The sequence below is a fragment of the Bufo gargarizans genome, chromosome 3, assembly GCF_014858855.1.
Source record: "Bufo gargarizans isolate SCDJY-AF-19 chromosome 3, ASM1485885v1, whole genome shotgun sequence".
In the NCBI taxonomy this organism is placed as follows: Eukaryota; Metazoa; Chordata; class Amphibia; order Anura; family Bufonidae; genus Bufo; species Bufo gargarizans.
Genome location: NC_058082.1, coordinates 262,593,219 through 262,612,114, shown reverse-complemented (window position 1 = coordinate 262,612,114; position 18,896 = coordinate 262,593,219). Strand labels below are relative to the sequence as shown.

The following is an 18,896-nucleotide window of genomic DNA, read 5'->3' as shown; positions in this document are numbered from 1 at the left end:
CTCTATTTTTAAAATGATTCTGCTGGGATTCAAACTCACAGCCTTTTACATTAAAGTCAAGAACCTTAACCACTGGTTATGTTAATCTACTGTACATATATTATGGCTACAAACCTCAGTAGTAGTTCCCCACACACTATGCATTCATATATATCAGGAGTAAGATAAATAAATAAATATATATATATTTATTATTTTAGTAATTACTAATTTATTTTGTGCCAATTTACAATTCCTAAAAAAAAATATTAAATTATAATTCTGCTGTATAGGAATACCTAATACATGAGAAACTACTATGAGGTTTTTCTAACACGGTTTGGTATTGAGCTCCATAGATCAGTGGTTTAGGTTCTTGCCGCTAATGTAGAAGGTTGTGAGTTCAAATCCTGGTGCAAACATTTCAGAAATAGAGGCTAAATTAAACTTAAATACATAGTGACAATGCTTGAGGATATCCCCTTTATGTTTATAGCACTGACTCCATATATGGACATAGCCAGATATGGAGTCAGAGCAGGGACTGCTTAGCTGGGAACTACAGTAGTGGCCAAAAGTTTTGAGGATGACACAAATATTAGTTTTTACAAAGTTTGCTGCTAAACTGCTTTTAGATCTTTGTTTCAGTTGTTTCTGTGATGTAGTGAAATATAATTACACGCACTTCATACGTTTCAAAGGCTTTTATTGACAATTACATGACATTTATGCAAAGAGTCAGTATTTGCAGTGTTGGCCCTTCTTTTTCAGGACCTCTGCAATTCGACTGGACATGCTTTTAATCAACTTCTGGGCCAATTCCTGACTGATAGCAACCCATTCTTTCATAATCACTTCTTGGAGTTTGTCAGAATTAGTGGGTTTTTGTTTGTCCACCCGCCTCTTGAGGATTGACCACAAGTTCTCAATGGGATTAAGATCTGGGGAGTTTCCAGGCCATGGACCCAAAATGTCAACGTTTTGGTCCCCGAGCCACTAAGTTATCACTTTTGCCTTATGGCACGGTGCTCCATCGTGCTGGAAAATGCATTGTTCTTCACCAAACTGTTGTTGGATTGTTGGAAGAAGTTGCTGTTGGAGGCTGTTTTGGTACCATTCTTTATTCATGGCTGTGTTTTTGGGCAAAATTGTGAGTGAGCCCACTTCCTTGGATGAGAAGCAACCCCACACATGAATGGTCTCAGGATGCTTTACTATTGGCATGACACAGGACTTATGGTAGCGCTCACCTTTTCTTCTCCGGAAAAGCCTTTTTCCTGATGCCCCAAACAATCGGAAAGAGGCTTCATCAGAGAATATGACTTTGCCCCAGTCCTCAGCAGTCCATTCACCATATTTTCTGCAGAAGATCAATCTGTCCCTGATGTTTTTTTTGAAGAGAAGTGGCTTCTTTGCTGCCCTTCTTAACACCAGGCCATCTTCCAAAAGTCTTCACCTCACTGTGCGTTCAGATGCGCTCACACCTGCCTGCTGCCATTCCTGAGCAAGCTCTCCACTGGTGGCACTCTGATCCCGCAGCTAAATCCTCTTTAGGAGACGATCCTGGCGCTTGCTGGACTTTCTTGGACACCCTGAAGCCTTCTTAACAAGAATTGAACCTCTTTCCTTGAAGTTCTTGATGATCCTATAAATTGTTGATTGAGGTGCAATCTTAGTAGCCACAATATCCTTGCCTGTGAAGCCATTTTTATGCAATGCAGTGATGGCTGCACGCGTTTCTTTGCAGGTCACCGCGGTTAACAATGGAAGAACAATGATTTCAAGCATCACCCTCCTTTTAACAGGTCAAGTCTGCCATTTTAACCCAATCAGCCTAACATAATGATCTCCAGCCTTGTGCTCGTCAACATTCTCACCTGAGTTAACAAGACGATTACTGAAATGATCTCAGCAGGTCCTTTAATGACAGCAATGAAATGCAGTGGAAAGGTTTTTTTGGGATTAAGTTAATTTTCATGGCAAAGAAGGACTATGCAATTCATCTGATCACTCTTCATAACATATGCAAATTGCTATTATAAAAACTTAAGCAGCAACCTTTCCAATTTCCAATATTTATGTAATTCTCAAAACTTTTGGCCACGACTGTAGAGTCCTGACTGTTCAGTAACACTGGGGGATTCCCCTAACGGCTCATTCACACGTCAGTGTTTTGGTCAGTGATTTCCATCAGTGATTCTGAGCCAAAACCGGGTGCGGCTCTAAACACAGAACAGATGCAGATCTTTCCCTTACACCTTATGTCTGTGGAGGCTCCAATCCTGGTTTTGGCTTACAATCACTGATGGAAATCACTGACCAAAACACTGATGTGTGAATGAGGCTTTACAGTGATCTTGCGCATAGACCTGAGTGGGCCCAGGTTTGCCGGGTGCTGACGCCGTCCCTGGTTATGGGTTCAGTTAACATTGACTTTTGAATGATTAAAATATAAATATAGTAAAGCACCAATTTAGAATGGATATTAAAACATTACTGGGATACCTCCAGAATAAATCAAAAATCAATTTTTGGTTAATAAACAAGCATGAATTGAAGACCGGCGAGTGCTGCAGTTTTATTTTTGATTTATTCTGGATGATTTGGGGATACTACAGACAGGTATCCAACACTGCGGGCACCACCACCATAGAGACTTCTTGCTATAGATTCGTAAATGCTGAAACTTTTTTCTTTTTTGAGCAATTACCAAGATACCTGTCATGCATAGATAAGATGAATGGGCAAGGTTGTACAGATCAGAGTTTGCTTTGGATATGGACATCACCCAAGTTTGTAAAGAAAAGTCTTAAACACATTTAATCTTAAAGTACAATTGTCAAGAGATTAAATATTGACTTGTCTGGATAGAAATAAAGAGTTAAATTAGTGGACATAGAGGGTATGTTCACATCTGCATTGGAGACACAATTAGACTCATGCACACAACCTTTGTTTGGGTCCGCATTCGAGCCACATTTTTTGTGTCTCTGATGTGGAGCAATTCACTTCAATGGCATTGCAAAAGATGCAGATAGCACTTCATTGCTCCGTTCCGTGGCCCCACAAAAAAAACAAAAAAAAAACATGACCTATTGTTGTCCGTTTTATGGACAAGGATGTACATTTCTATCATGGGCTGCCCGTTCTGTTCCACAAATTGCGGAACGTAAACAGCGGTATTTCTGTTTTGTGGATCCACAATTTGCAGACCACAAAACACTGCGCGGTTGTATGCATGAGGCCTTAGTAGTCACCATAGCAGACTTCATTAAAAATGCTGAAACAATAGATTTAAAAAATAATAATTATAGACAGTGGGGTGCATTACCAAATGCAGATGTGAACACACCCTAACTCAGCTGTGGCGTAGTAGTCTAAACAGCCAGCATCATGTTACAGTGCATTTGGAAAGACCCTTTCACTTTTTCACATTTTGTTTTCGTAAAATAAAAAAATAAAAAAGTTTTCCCCATCATTCTGCACTCAATAACCCATAATGAGAAAGTGAATAGAAAATTTTAAACATTTTTGCAAATTTATTAAAAAGAAAAAACTAGGGGCAACCCATGTCTCCTTATCACCTTTGATATGTTTTTACATCTTTTTTGGAGTCCACCTATGGTAAATTCAGTTGATTGGGCATGATTTGTAAGGACACACCCCTTTCTCTATAAGGTCTCACAGGTGACAATGCATATCATAGCAAAAACCGAGCCATGATGAGTGAAGAACTTGCTGTAGAGATCAGAAACAGGATTGTGTGGAGGCAGATATAGAGAAGGGTACAAAAAAAGTCTGGTGCACTGAAACTTCCCAAGAGCACTGTGGCCTCCATAATTGTTAAATGAAAGAAGTTTGGAAAAACCAGGACGTTTCCTAAAGCTGGCTGCCCCACCAAACTAAGCAATTGAGAAAGAAAGGCCTTGGTAAAGGGCCCTTTATACGACCCGAGAATCCTAAAGAAAAGCGCTAATGAGCGCTCACAGGAATACTTGTTAGCGATTATCTGGTGGTGTAAAAGTACCGGCGATTACCCGATGAAGCCAGCGCTCGGCTATTTTTGGCGGCTCCATAGAAATAAATGGAGGGTGCGCCCTCCTCAACTTTCTCCGCTGCGTTCTCCTTGTAGGTGCAGATCCCAGAGGTGGGACCCGCACCTATCAGACATTGGGGGCATATCCTAGCGATATGCCCCCATTGTCTAAGATGGGATAACCCCTTTAATGAAAGCCTGATCAAAATTACTCTGGACCTCAGACTGGGTCAAAGGTTCACCTTCCAACAAGACAATGACCCAAAGCACACGGACATTAATGGCTTAGGGACAACTCTATGAATGTTCTTGAGTGGCCCAGACAGTCCTGACTTGAACCTAATGAAACATCTCTGGTGAGACCTGAAAATGGCTGTCCACCGACAGATCCTATCAAAACTGATACAACTTGAGAGAATCTGTAGAGAAGAATGGATGAGAACCCCCAAATACAGGTGTGCACACCTTGTGGCATCATACTAAAGAAGACAGGAGGCTGTAATCGCTGCCAAAGGTGCTTTAACTACGCACTGTGTAAAGGGTCTGAATACTTACATATCAATGCAGTATTTTAGTTTTAACTTTTCAATAAATTTGTAAAGATTTCAAACATTCTGTTTTCACTCTGTCATTATGGGGTAATGAGCACAGAATGATGGGGAAAACTAGAATTAAAAAATAAAATTAGCACAAGTCTGCAACATAACAAAATGTGAAAAAGTGAAAGGGCTTAAAGACTTTCCGAATGCACTGTATACAGCACTTGTATATGCAGCACTTCTGCCCGTCCCCTGAGACAGACACTGGGAAGGGCAACCACACGTTCACGAATGACGCAGGTTGACGTTATCGGTGTTGACTTCTTGGAGACAGACCAAAGTGTCGAGGCTGTAGGATCAGTCATGCGAACTTTGAGAATATATTACGAAGGAACTAAACAGCTTTGGTGAGACCTAGCATTAATAATAATGAATGCTATATACAGTATAAGAATCATCCCCGGATCCATCACCCATTGACTTTCACTGGCTATTTTAAAGATAATACAACCGGATCCGTTCATAACAGATGCAGACTGTTGTGTTATCAGAACGGAAGCGTTTTTGCTGATCCATGACGGATCCAGCAAAAACGGTGGTGTGAAAGTAGCCTAACAACAGCGACTATTTTGAATTAATTTGAGCTAAAAAAGAGGAATAAAATTCACTTCCACTATAAAAGCCCAAATGTAATTGAGGTTAATATGTTGAATTGTTTATTTTTAGGATGGAAGCAAAAGTGCAACAGAGTAGTAATTTCATTTCATGAATTGCTGTCCTTGTCTGAACTAAGAATGCATTGCCAGTGTAAAAATTATACTTCTATATTTTAGGTAACTAAACATGGAAAGCAGTATCCGTTACATGGAGGCCTGACATTTTCCTGTGACAGGATTCTGACAGAAGAAGTAAAGTTACAGAGGTGTTGAAACTATTGCTACAAATATGCTGAAGCCAAGTGGACTAAAAATCCCAGGGAGGGGAGCAAAACACTCCAGCCCAGTAGGAAGATCTTCAGCCGGATCTGGTGTCACTGGCAGCACCAGCTCTAAAGAAGGTACATGTTCATCTGTACAGTATATAGATGTATTGCATGTGATTTTCCATGACTTGCTCCAGTGTTAAGTTACTGGTTACACCCAGAAGTTTTGCGATGGTCATAGACACAGAGGATTCTTATATAATGAGTTAGGCTACTTTCACACCTGCGTTCAGGTGTCTGCTCGTGAGCTCCGTTTGAAGGGGCTCACGAGCGGCCCTGAACGCAGCCGTCTGGCCCTAATGCATTCTCAGTGGAGGCGGATCCACTGAGAATGCATCCGCCTGCCAGCGCTCAGCCTCCGCTCCGCTCAGTGAGCGGACACCTGAACACTGCAAGCAGCGTTCGGGTGTCCACCTGGCCGTGCGGAGGCGAGCGGATCCGTTCCGACTTATAATGGAAGTCAATGGGGACGGATCCGCTTGAAGATGACACCATATGGCTCAATCTTCAAGCGGATCCGTCCCCCATTGACTTTCAATGTAAAGTCAGAACGGATCCGCTCAGGCTACTTTCACACTTAGAAAATTTTTCTAAGTTATAATGCAGACGGATCCGATCGAACGCTAGTGTGAAAGTAGCCTTAGGTGTCCATTTTATTCAGCTGTGATGTGACTTTTTATAAGATTCCACTAAATTGGGTTTTGCAGTGTAACATATGACCTTGTCTTTTGTTCTAAATACAGAGCACATGCATGGATTCATGATATGGCTATGTATTAGAGATCTGTTGTTATGTTATGTGAAAGAGCTTTGTTAATTACATAAGTGTAATATTTTGCTCACTTTTTAAAATGATTATCTTATTGGAATTGCTTCCTTAGCAAGCAGGAATCAAGTAAATTTGTTCCTGCCCTCCTTGTCAGACCATCATTTTATGACAGCCTGTGTCTGTCTGTTTGTCTATAGACAGGGATGGACCCAGAACTGTAACCTGGGAGGAGGAGGGTGGAAAAATAACATCACTGCAGCAAATTTCCCTTAATTTTCTCATGTCCTCATCGCTTTCTTGAATATGTATAACATATAATCAGCAGAAGACGAAAAAAAAAAAATGGAACATAGAAGCACCTAGTAAAGCAGTGAGGGACACTATCACTACACAAGCACCACTATAACCAATAATGCCGACATATAGTGACCATATAATAGACACAGGTCCATATAGGCTCTTTGCAGAGTATTAACACTGTGCAGACTATAAATGAGACTACAGCACAGACATAGGCAGAATTAACAAATTAACAGAATACATTTCTGTTTTACTGAAAGGGGCTGGCCACTTTCTGGTTATTGTTGACCAATTTGTTCGTAAAATGGTTATATGGCACTTACTAGTATAGTCATTGTTGAAATTTGGAGGAGGTATCGCAAGGAGCTGACTTGCCTGGTGGCACATGACCCTCCATTACCAGCCTTTTTACGGACAGGACCTCTATGTGGACAGCAGAAAAGATTTTGTAAATAAGGGGGCATACCTAATGAAATATAGAAAATGGTGCAGAATTTAAAAAAAGGCTATATTAGTAAGTGTCATATAGACAACTTACATACCCATTGGTCAACAGTAGAGATGAGCGAATTTCTCAAAAATTCAATTCGGACAGTTCACTGCACACTTCCCTTATTTGGGCAGTTACGGGGCCAAAACTGACCAAATAACTGAAGTGTGAACTCAGCCTTACAGGTCCATGTTAGCACCAGGTATAAAGAACCATGCAGAGGCCCAAGATCCTACTATAGCGTGAAAGAGAGCACTCCTTTTACACCAATTCACTGATTCCACATAGATTTCTACAGAACCTGTTCTATTAAATGCTTATACAAGTAGAGCCCCCCGTGTTTACGTCACTGATTATTTTGCCATTCCTTTGATCCGTCAGACAATAACCCCCAAAAAAGGATCCTGTCTGTGGAGCATCCTCCTTCACTCGGTCAGCATTTGGTTAGTAATCTATCAGTATTGCTAAAGCCCAAAAAACAGGAGTGGATCCAAAACAGAGATGACACGTCAATGGAATATTTGCATGTCTTCTATGTTTTGTACCCACTCCTGCTTTTGGCTACTAAATCTTAAGCCAATTCTGATGCAAAATAGGGACCATGTCATGCAGGCCTTACAGCTGTTACATAGACAGGATCCGTTGTGCGTCTCCTTTTTTTCTTCCTTCTGACAGATCAGAAGAAGGGTCAAATAAATGATGATGTCAGCCAGGCCAAAAGGCAAAATAGTGGCACAGTCATGAAGTGGAGAGGGTGGGAACAGCATTAAAAGTCCACAGAGTGGCCCTATGACATAGTGGTGAGGTGGAAGCAGCATGAGGAGACCACAGAGTGGCCCAATGACAGAGTGTGGAGGTGGTGGCAGCAGCATCAGGAGGCCACAGAGTGGCACAATGACAGAGTGAGGAGGTGGCGGCAGTAGCAGCATCAAGGGAAGGCCACAGGGTGGCACAATGACAGTGTGGAGGTGGCAGCAGCAGCATCAGGAGACTACAGAGTGGCCCGATGACAGAGTGTGGAGGTGGCGGTAGCAGCAGCATCAGGAGAAGGCCACAGAGTGGCACAATGACAGTGTGGAGGTGGCAGCAGCAGCATCAGGAGGCCACAGAGTGGCACAATAACAGAGTGTGGAGGTGGCAGCAGCATCAGGAGGAGGCCACAGGGTAGCACAATAACACTGTGGAGGCGGCATGTAATTTTCAAAATGATCCAAACATGAAGTAGACATATGGGAAATGTAAAGTAATAACTATTATATGAGGTATCGCTATCTATTTTAAAAGTAGAGAAATTGAAATTAGAAAATTTGGGAATTTTTCAAATTTTTTAGTAAATTTGGTATTTTTTCACTAATAAAGGTGAAATACAGTACAGACCAAAAGTTTGGACACACCTTCTCATTCAAAGAGTTTTCTTTATTTTCATGACTATACAGGCATCACAACTATGAATTAACACATGTGGAATTATATACATAACAAACAAGTGTGAAACAACTGAAAATATGTAATATTCTAGGTTCTTCAAAGTAGCCACCTTTTGCTTTGATTACTGCTTTGCACACTCTTGGCATTCTCTTGATGAGCTTCAAGAGGTAGTCACCTGAAATGGTCTTCCAACAGTCTTGAAGGAGTTCCCAGAGATGCTTAGCACTTGTTGGCCCTTTTGCCTTCACTCTGCGGTCCAGCTCACCCCAAACCATCTCGATTGGGTTCAGGTCCGGTGACTGTGGAGGCCAGGTCATCTGGCGCAGCACCCCATTACTCTCCTTCATGGTCAAATAGCCCTTACTTTCAAAGTCTTCCCAATTTTTCAGCTGACTGACTGACCTTCATTTCTTAACCCCTTAAGGACACAGCCTTATTACACCTTAGGACCAGGCCATTTTTTGCAAATCTGACCAGTGTCACTTTAAGTGCTGATAACTTTTTGACTTATCCAGGCTGTTCTGAGCAAATTTCAAAGTTTCAGTTTCTCTACTTCTGTAATACATAGTAATACCCCCAAAAATTGTGATGACTTTACATTCCCCATATGTCTACTTCATGTTTGAATTATTTTGGGAATTATATTTTATTTTTTGGGGATGTTATAAGGCTTAGAAGTTTAGAAGCAAATCTTGAAATTTTTCAGAAATTTACAAAAACTAAATTTTTAGGGACCAGTTCAGGTCTGAAGTCACTTTGCGAGGCTTACATAATAGAAACCACCCAAAAATGACCCCATCTAAGAAACTACACCCCTCAAGGTATTCAAAACTGATTTTACATACGTTGTTAACCCTTTAGGTGTTGCACAAGAGTTATTGGCAAATGGGGATGAAATTTGAAAATTTCATTTTTTTGCCTTATTTTCCATTTTAACCCATTTTTTCCACTAACAAAGCAAGGGTTAACAGCCAAACAAGACTGTAACTTTATTGCCCTGACTCTGCCGTTTACAGAAACACGCAATATGTGGTCGTACACTACTGTACGGCCACACAGCGGGGCGTAGAGTGAAAGGTGCGCCGTTTGTTTTTTGGAGGGCTGATTTTTATGGACCGGTTTATTTACACCGTGTCCTGTTTCAACCCCTCTGAAGCACCCCTGGAGTAGAAACTCCCTAAAAGTGACCCCATTTTGGAAACTACGGGATAAGGTGGCATTTTTTGGGGGACTATTTTTAGGGTAAATATGATTTTTGGTTGCTTTATATTACTTTTTTGTGAGGCAAGGTTACCAAAAATTGAAATTCTGAAATTTCATCTCCATTTGCCATTAACTGTTGAGGAACACCTAAAGGGTTAATAAAGTTTGTATAATCAGTTTGGAATACCTTGAGGGGTGTAGTTTCTTAGATGGGGTCACTTTTAAGGAGTTTTTACTCTAGGGGGGCATCAGGGGGGCTTCAAAAGGGACATGTTGTCAATAAAAAAAGGCCATCAAAATCGGCCTTCCAGAAACCATGTCGGTCCTTTCCTTTTGCGGCCTCCCTTTTACTGATACAGCAGTTTACGACCACAAATGTGGCGTTTCTGTAAACTGCAGTATCAGGGTAATAAATATTAAGTTTTGTTTGGTTGTTAACCCTTGTTTTGTTACAGGAAAAAACGGATTGAAATGGAAAAGTGCCAAAAATAGCGGTTTTGGCATCGTTTTTTATTTTTTATTTTTTATTTTAACCGTGTTAATCTGGGGGGTTAGGTCATGGGATATTTTTATAGAGGAGATTCTTACGGACGCGGCAATACCTAATAAGTCTTTTTTTTACAATTATTTAGGTTTTTGACTATATTGTCTTTTTTGATACAAATTTTTTTGGGGTATCTCTAAAGTCTAAGGGTCATTTTTTATATTTTTTTTATCCAATTATCTCACATGGGGGCTCATTTTTTGCGGGATGAGCAGACGGTTTTATTGGCACTATGGGGGCTATATGGGGGCTATATGACTTTTTTATCGCTTGCTATTAAACTTTTTGTTATGTAAGGTAACAAAAAATTCTTTTTTTGCACCAATTTTTTATATTTTTTTGACCGTGTTAATCTGGACGCGGCGATACCTAATAAGTCTAATTTTTTTTACAATTATTTAGATTTTAGACTATATTATCCTTTTTGATACCCAAACATTTTTTTTGTATCTCTAAAGTCTAAGAGTCATTTTTTATTTTTTTATTTTATCCGATTATCCTATGTGGGGGCTCATTTTTTGCGGGATGAGAAGATGGTTTTATTGGCACTATTTTGGGGGCTATATGACTTTTTGATTGCTTGCTATTAAACTTTTTTATTATGTAAGGTGACACAAAAAAAACCTTTTTGTTAATCTGGGGGGTTAGGTCATGGGGTATTTTTATAGAGGAGATTATTATCGACGCGGCGATACCTAATATTAGTTTTTTGGGTGTCTCAAGTCTGAGAACCTTTTTTTTTATCCGATGTCAGTGCTAAATTGGGATATAAATTTAGTACTCCTTGGAAGTGTGATACTCCCTAGAAGCAACCGTCAATGCAGAGGCACGTGTCGCACTGAGTAGTCGTGTCCTTCCGTATCCCCCTCCTGCGACACACTCTGCACTTTATTTGGGTTCGTCCCTTCTTTCCAGTATGGGGGACCACACCTGGAAAGTGTTGGCCAGGGACTATCTGGGCACCTACAGTTCCCGAGGTACTCCGGCCTGCTCTTTCCCGGTCCGAAAAGATCAGGGCCTTGAGGACTGCCTCATAGAACTGGAGGAATGTCCCTGTGCTGCCAGCGCTTCGGGATAGTACAAAAGAGTTGTACATGGCAACCTGTACCAAGTAGACCGCAACTTTTTTGTACCATGCCCGGGTTTTGCGCATGGCGTTATATGGCTTGAGGACTTGATCCGAGAGATCAACTCCTCCCATATACTGATTGTAGTCGACGATACAATCGGGCTTGAGGACCGTTGCCGTGGTACCTCGCACAGGGACAGGGGTGATGCCGTTACCATGAATAGTGGACAGCATAAGGACATCCCTCTTGTCCTTATACCTGACCAGCAACAGGTTTCCAGTGGTAAGGGCACGGGTCTCATCCCTGGGGATAGGTACCTGGAAGGGGTGGGCAGGGAGGCCGCGTTGATTTTTACGCACGGTCCCACAAGCGGACATGGATCTGGCGGCAAGGGACTGGAACAAGGGGATACTGGTATAAAAGTTATCCACGTAAAGGTGGTAACCCTTATCCAGCAGTGGGTACATAAGGTCCCACACAAGTTTCCCGGTAACACCCAGAGTGGGGGGACATTCTGGGGGTTGAATCAGGGAATCTCGCCCCTCGTATACACGAAATTTGTAAGTGTACCCTGAGGTACTCTCACAAATTTGGTATAGCTTCACGCCATACCTTGCCCGCTTGGAGGGCACATACTGGCGGAAAATGAGTCTCCCCTTGAACGCAATGAGAGACTCATCAACCACGACCTCCCTTCCAGGTACATAAGCCTCCATGAATTTGGCCCCAAAGTGATCGATGACCGGCCGTATCTTATACAGACGGTCATGGGCAGGATCACCTCAGGGGGGGGGGCGGGGGGGGGGGGGGACATGCTGCATTATCGGAATAATGCAGACATTTCCGGATGGCCTCAAACCGGGAGCGTGTCATGGCCGTACTGTAAAGTGGGGTCTGGTATAGGACGTCCCCACTCCCAGTACAGCCTGACACTGGGTTTCTTGACCAGGCCCATATGCAGCACGAGGCCCCAAAATGTCCTCATTTCGGCTGCACTGACCGGCGTCCAGCCACCGGGCCTGGCCAAAAAGGAGCCCGGGTGTTGAGCGACGAACTGTTGGGCGTACAGATTCGTCTGCTCCACCATCAGATTTACTAGTGGGTCACTGAAAAAATGACAAAAAAAGTCATATTCAGTGTAGCCCACTGTGGAAATCTGGATTCCTGATTGGCCTACAAAATCAGGAATCACGGGCTCGTATCGCTCTGGGCTACACCAGACTAGTTCACCGGCAGGGTGCTCCGGTGGATTTAACTGGTGGGCCGGGAAACCAGTACGAGCCCCAGAGCTGCTCCTACTAGTGTGGGCCACAGGGTCCCTAACATGGCAGTCCCCTTGCTCCACCTGGCGGCGTCTCCGCCGCCTTGGGGGCTCATCATCATCGCTAGATGATGATGAGGACGCGGATGACAACAGGAATGTGGGGTCATCCTTATCCTCACTGGGACTCTCGGAGTCGGAGGCAAGCTGGGCGTATGCCTCCTCGGCCGAGAACGTCCGGCGGGCCATAGGGGAGTGTGTGTCTGCGTGTATATGTGCATGTGTGTAACTCTTTATTTGGTGTGCGTGTGTGTGGTGGCACGGGTGTCGCCACAGTCAGCGTACACCCAAAAAAAAAAATAATGCACCTCTAAAAAAGGTGGGGGGGGGGGAAAGTGGCAGCACCCCCGGGGGGTCTAGGGTCACACAGCTGTGCTGTGGACCCCAGACACCCTAACTTAGGGTGATGCAATCAAAGTTCAGAAACTAACTTTCCCTTTTTTTTCCCTGCCTAAACCAAACTTTCCCTATGCTGTCCCTATGTACCTGATGGGGGGTGCTGGGGCACAGATCGGGTCCTGGGGGCAGAGATCGGGTCCTGGGGGTGCTGGCAGCGATGGCGGACACACGTGCAGGCAGCTCCTCTTTCCTCCGGCTCCGGAACACAAAAGGAGGAGGAGAGGAGCGCTTGCCTCTTTTGAATCTGCCGCCGGACCGCCCACAGACCAATCAGAAAGCAATCCTAAGTGGTGATGTCACCATGACCACTCAGGATCGCTGGATGGTGATTGGTGGGGTGAAATCACACCACCATCACCATCCTGTTCCGGGTTATCGGGTCTTCAGAGACCCGAATAACCCGGAAATGCGGAAAACCGCCGGTCTGAATTGACCTGCGGTTTTCTGCGATCGCATACATGGGGGGGTCACCGGACCCCCCGGCGCATTTGCCCCAAGTGCCTGCTCAATGATTTGAGCAGGCACGGGGTTCCGATCACTGCCCGCCGCGCGGAGGTGATCGAAAATACACAGGGCGTACATGTACGCCCTGTGTCCTTAAGTACCAGGGCACAAGGGCGTACCTGTACGCCCTGTGTCCTTAAGGGGTTAAAGTAATGATGGCCACTCGTTTTTCTTTACTTAGCTGCTTTTTTCTTGCCATAATACAAATTTTAACAGTCTATTCAGTAGGACTATCAGCTGTGTATCCACCTGACTTCTTCTCAACGCAACTGATGGTCTCAACTCCATTTATAAGGCAAAAAATCCCACTTATTAAACCTGACAGGGCACACCAGTGAAGTGAAAACCATTTCAGGTGACTCTACCTCCTGAAGCTCATCAAGAGAATGCCAAGAGTGTGCAAAGCAGTAATCAAAGCAAAAGGTGGCTACTTTGAAGAACCTAGAATATGACATATTTTCAGTTGTTTCACACTTTTTTGTTATGTATATAATTCCACATGTGTTAATTCATAGTTTTGATGCCTTCAGTGTGAATCTACAATTTTCATAGTCATGAAAATAAAGAAAACTCTTTGAATGAGAAGGTGTGTCCAAACTTTTGGTCTGTACTGTATATTGACTCAAGTTTATGACTATTATGAAGTATTACGTACAACGGCCCTTTTTTTCCACTAATACACGCCAAAGAAGGCTTTAGAACATATTACTGCACTGCTAAACGGCAAATAGGCCCTTACTTTTTTCCACTTATACACGCCACAAAAGGCATTAGAACATATAACTGCATCACTGGACGGCAAAAAATATATATATTTTTTGCCACTAATATTTTTTTGCTTTAAAACTAGGGATTGACAGATTTTCGGTTTTACCGACATTATCGGCCGATATTCAGGATTTTCAAAGTTATCGGTATCGACATCTAACCTTGCCGATATGCCGATAATGAATCAGGAACATGGATCGTTGCTGCTGTCAGTGTGATCCATGTTCCCTCAGCAGCACTGGGGAGAAGGAAGCAGTGTCTCCTTCCCCCCTGTGCCGCTGCTGCTGCTGCCACCAGTGAGAGGAGAGGAGGAGGGGAGGGGCTGTGGCCACTGCGCTTCCAATGATGTTAACTCACTCATTCAAATTCAACAGGAGGCGGGAGCTGGCTGCAGAATCATATAGCCGCACCCGACCTCTATGACAAGTACTTTAGCTGCGATCTGCAGCAGTTAACCCCTGCCGCACCTGAGGGGTTAACTGCCGCGGATCGCAGCTACCCCTCATAGAGGTCGGATGCGGAAATATGATTCTGCAGCCAGCACCCTCCTCCTGTATTTGAATTAATGGGCAAGTTATGTTCATTGGTGGTGAGGTGCCCCCCCCCAACCCCAGTATTAAAAACATTAGTGGGGCAGTGCGCCACGCCCCCCCAAAACCCCAGTATTAAAAACATTGGTGGGGCAGTGTGCCCCTCCACCCAAGCCCCCCAGTATTAGTCATTGGTGGCAGTGGCCACAGGGTCCCCTCCCCTCCTCCTCCTCATTGGTGGTGCAGTGGCAGCTTCTGATTGGAGTCCCAGCAGTGTAAGTCTGGGGCTCCCATCGGTTACCATGGCAGCCAGGACGCTACCGAAGCCCTGGCTGCCATAGTCAGCTCCCTTCTGCTGTGTGCACAAAGCACAGAGCAGCAGGGAAAGTGTAAAGTCCCATTCACCCTAATAGAGCTCTAATCGGCCTGAAAGTTCACAGATTATCGGTATTGGTATCGGCTCTAAAAAATCAATATAGATCGATCCCTATTTAGAACATATAACTGCACCGCTGAAAGGCAAATAGGCCCTTACTTTTTTCCACTTATACACGCCACAAAAGTCTTTAGAACATATAACTGCACCGCTGAACGGCAAATAATAAAAAAAAATTGCCACTAATACACGCCAAAAAGGGCTTTAGAACATATAACTGCACCGCTGAACGGCAAATATATATTCTTTTGCCACTAAAACACGCCAAAAAGGGCTTTATAACATATAACTGCACCGCTAAACGGCAAATAGGCCCTTACTTTTTTCCACTTATACATGCCACAAATACACGCCAAAAAGGGCTGTAATTTTCTCACTTCACCACACAGCGGCAAATACTTTTTTTTGTGCCACTAATACACACAAAAAAGTGCTTTAGAACATATAACTGCAGCGCTGAAAGGCAAATAGGCCCTTACTTTTTTCCACTTATACATGCCACAAAAAGCTTTAGAACATATAACTGCACCGCTGAAGGCAAATAATATATATTATTTTGACATTAATATACTCCAAAATTGGCTGTAATTTTCTTCACTACACAACGGTTAATAAGCCCTTTTTTCCCACTAATACAAGCCAAAAAATGCTTTAGAACATATAACTAAATGCTTTAGAAATATTTCCTTGTAATAAACCCTGTTAATGGATGTATCAAACAGCACTTGTACCCCAATAACAAGAACGGTTTGCTGGAACTACAGAGCTGTATAATGGCAATTTGGATCCCCAGTCAGTGCAGCAAGGTGTAATAGGATTGTTCCTATTACCCAGGCTGTAAACCCCTATACTGAACCCTTTTCTGCTTCAATACTATGGAATGATTCCTCTCTATCCTTTACAGTTCTATACAGCAAAATAACAATTTTAAAGACTTTTATCCCACTGTCCCTAGCGCCTGCTGACATCTCTCTCTGCACTAAGTACACTGGAAAATGGCTGAATCCAAGATGGCTGAGGCTATTTATAGGGCTGTGACATCACAGGGCTGGCTGGCTGCTGATTGGCTGCATGCATGGCATTGTGGGTGATCATTCGTTCCCAGAGTTCCTTGCTCCATGTCCTAACACGTGCAGCAGCCATTTTTGGAAAAAATGCAATTCGTTACCACGAATTGTGAGAAAGTTCGGATTCGGTGCAAATTCAGATTGAATTCCACTTCATCAACTTCGATTCAGTAACCCATGGGCATTATCCTCCTCGTTTTCACCCTTTAACCCCTATAAAGGGATCTGGTCTTCTCTGCAGGGAAGCCGCCAGGCCACTACCTCTTGGAATAGTCCTAGTGCAGTTGGCAGCTGACCCAGGGGGCCAGAGAAACCAGTGCCAAACAACCAGGGGTCAGGAAATACTCATAGTCAAGAAAAAGGAAGAGATCAGGGCAAACAGAGTTTGTGCAAATCTGTGAAAGTAGTCCGGGGTCAGGGCAGATAGCAAAGGGTCAATACAGTAAACAGGCTAAGGTGATGTTGGGCAGCAGGGGGTCAGAACCGATAAACAGGCAGAGGTTGTATATGGACAGACAAATAGAACAGCACATCTTCACAAAGAATTAGCAAGCGAGGTAACCTAAAGCTCAGACCCACCCCTAGGGAAAGGTGCCTTAAATACTGAAGTAACCAGCCATTGTCTGGGGAAGACTAGAGTGCATGCGCACTGGGCCTTAAGAGCTGGAGAGCACAGTTATGCATCCCTAGCAGCAGAGCTGGGAGGCCTTAGAAGGAACCACAAGCTGTGGCCTTCAACAGAAAAACCAATGTGGAACACCAGACATTGGGCCCACTGCTGGTGGTCAGAGCAGGGCAAGCATGCCTGGATTGCGGGCACAGAAGACATTCAGAGGAGCAGAGCAGCAGGGGCACAGCCTGCCATAGCAGCAAGACTATTGTTTTTTCCTGTATCTGTGTCCTGAGGATGCAGATGTAGGTGACATTAGTACTGTCTAGCCTGAGGGGGTCCCATCACTCCATTTATAGATTTGCAGGGCAGGAAGGGGTAACCTACTACTTTGATAATCTGATTAATCTGTGACTTCTGTTATTAAGATGTTGCATTGGCCACATTTATTTTAAAAGCTCATATCTGTGTTGACTTTTGTTATTCTGTCAGCGGAGCAGAAAAATTTAAAATCGTTTCTGTTTTAATCTGCATTTGTTTTAATTAGTGTCTTTGAGCACCAGTTGTGATCAGTGTCTGCTTCTTTAGGTTTTCACTATTTTTATAAGAAGAAAAAGTTCTTTCTGCAGGACTTTTCTTTTTCCCAAAAAAAAAACTACATGACAGAATGGAGATTAAGTTTTTTTAAGGAAAAAACTTTAAACATTATACTCAGTTGATGGGAGACAGAAACAGAAGGTGCTTCGGTTTGTATCTGTGATTCAGTCCATTTAATGGATCCTTTTTTTCTGTTTTTCTTTTTCTCTGACTGAACAAAATAACAGAAAAGTCAACTCAGATGTGAACTCAGGTGAAGCCTGTCGTTTTCTTAAAGGAGGGTCTTAAAATGTGCATGCCTCTTAGGTCTATACCAGTGTATTACTGTACTGATCTATACCAGTGTATTACTGTACTGTGCCGGCAGCAGGGAGCGCACGGCGTCATAGCAACCAGTGACGCCATGCGCTCCTGCTCTCAGGAGGGATCCAGGCCGCGGTTCCACGGCCCGCACACGGCCGTGAAACACGGCCGTGTGCATGGGGCCTTAATAAGGCCTCTTTTACACGACCGTATAGCTTTGGCCTCATGCACACGACGGTGCGGACCCATTCACTTCAATGGGGCCGCAACAGATGCGGACAGCACTCCGTTGCTCCGTTCCGTGGCCCCGCAAAAAAAATAAATAGAACATGTCCTATTCTTGTCTGTTTTGCGGACAAGAATAGGCATTTCTACAATGGGCTGCCCATTCCGTTTTTTGCGGATTTGCGGTTTGCGGACAGCAAAAAATGTAACGGTCGTGTGCATGAGGCCTTTTTCAGTGTTTTGCGGTCCGTTTTTCACGGATCCGTTATTTCATTTTTTGTTTCCGTTGTGTTTCCGTTTCTGTTCCGTTTTTCGGTTCCATTTTTCCGTACGGCATAGGCTACTTTCACACTTGCGGCAGAGTGATCCGGCAAGTAGTTCAGCCGCCGGAACTGCCTGCCGGATCAGGCAAAACGTATGCCAACTGATGGCATTTGTAAGACTGATCAGTATCCTGATCAGTCTGAAAAATGCATTGAAATGCCGAATCCGTCTTTACAGTGTCATCTGGAAAAACGGATCCGGCATTTATTTTTTTCACCTTTTTTTAAGTCTGCGCATGCGCAGACCGGAAGGACGGTTCCGGCGTTCCGGTATTTTAAATGCCGGATCCGGCACTAATACATTCCTGAGGAAAAAATGACGGATCCGGCATTCAGGCGAGGCTTCAGTTTTTTGGGCCGGAGATAAAACCGTAGCATGCTGCGGTTTTATCTTTGCCTGATCAGTCAAAAAGACTGAACTGAAGACATCCTGATGCATCCTGAACGGATTGCTCTCCATTCAGAATGCATGG

General features: G+C 43.6%; 1 protein-coding gene across 3 annotated transcripts in view; it reads left to right on the top strand.

Annotated features, from left to right (window-relative positions):
* The window catches only part of CLIP2 (CAP-Gly domain containing linker protein 2), a 141,267-nt gene that overhangs the window by 45,662 nt on the left and 76,709 nt on the right, over positions 1 to 18,896 (top strand). For all 3 annotated transcript variants that reach the window (XM_044285221.1, XM_044285220.1, XM_044285219.1), the window contains exon 2: positions 5,388 to 5,611. In XM_044285221.1, the coding sequence (XP_044141156.1) occupies positions 5,500 to 5,611 (112 nt within the window). In that variant the 5' untranslated portion in view covers positions 5,388 to 5,499. The remainder of the gene's footprint in view (positions 1 to 5,387; positions 5,612 to 18,896) is intronic.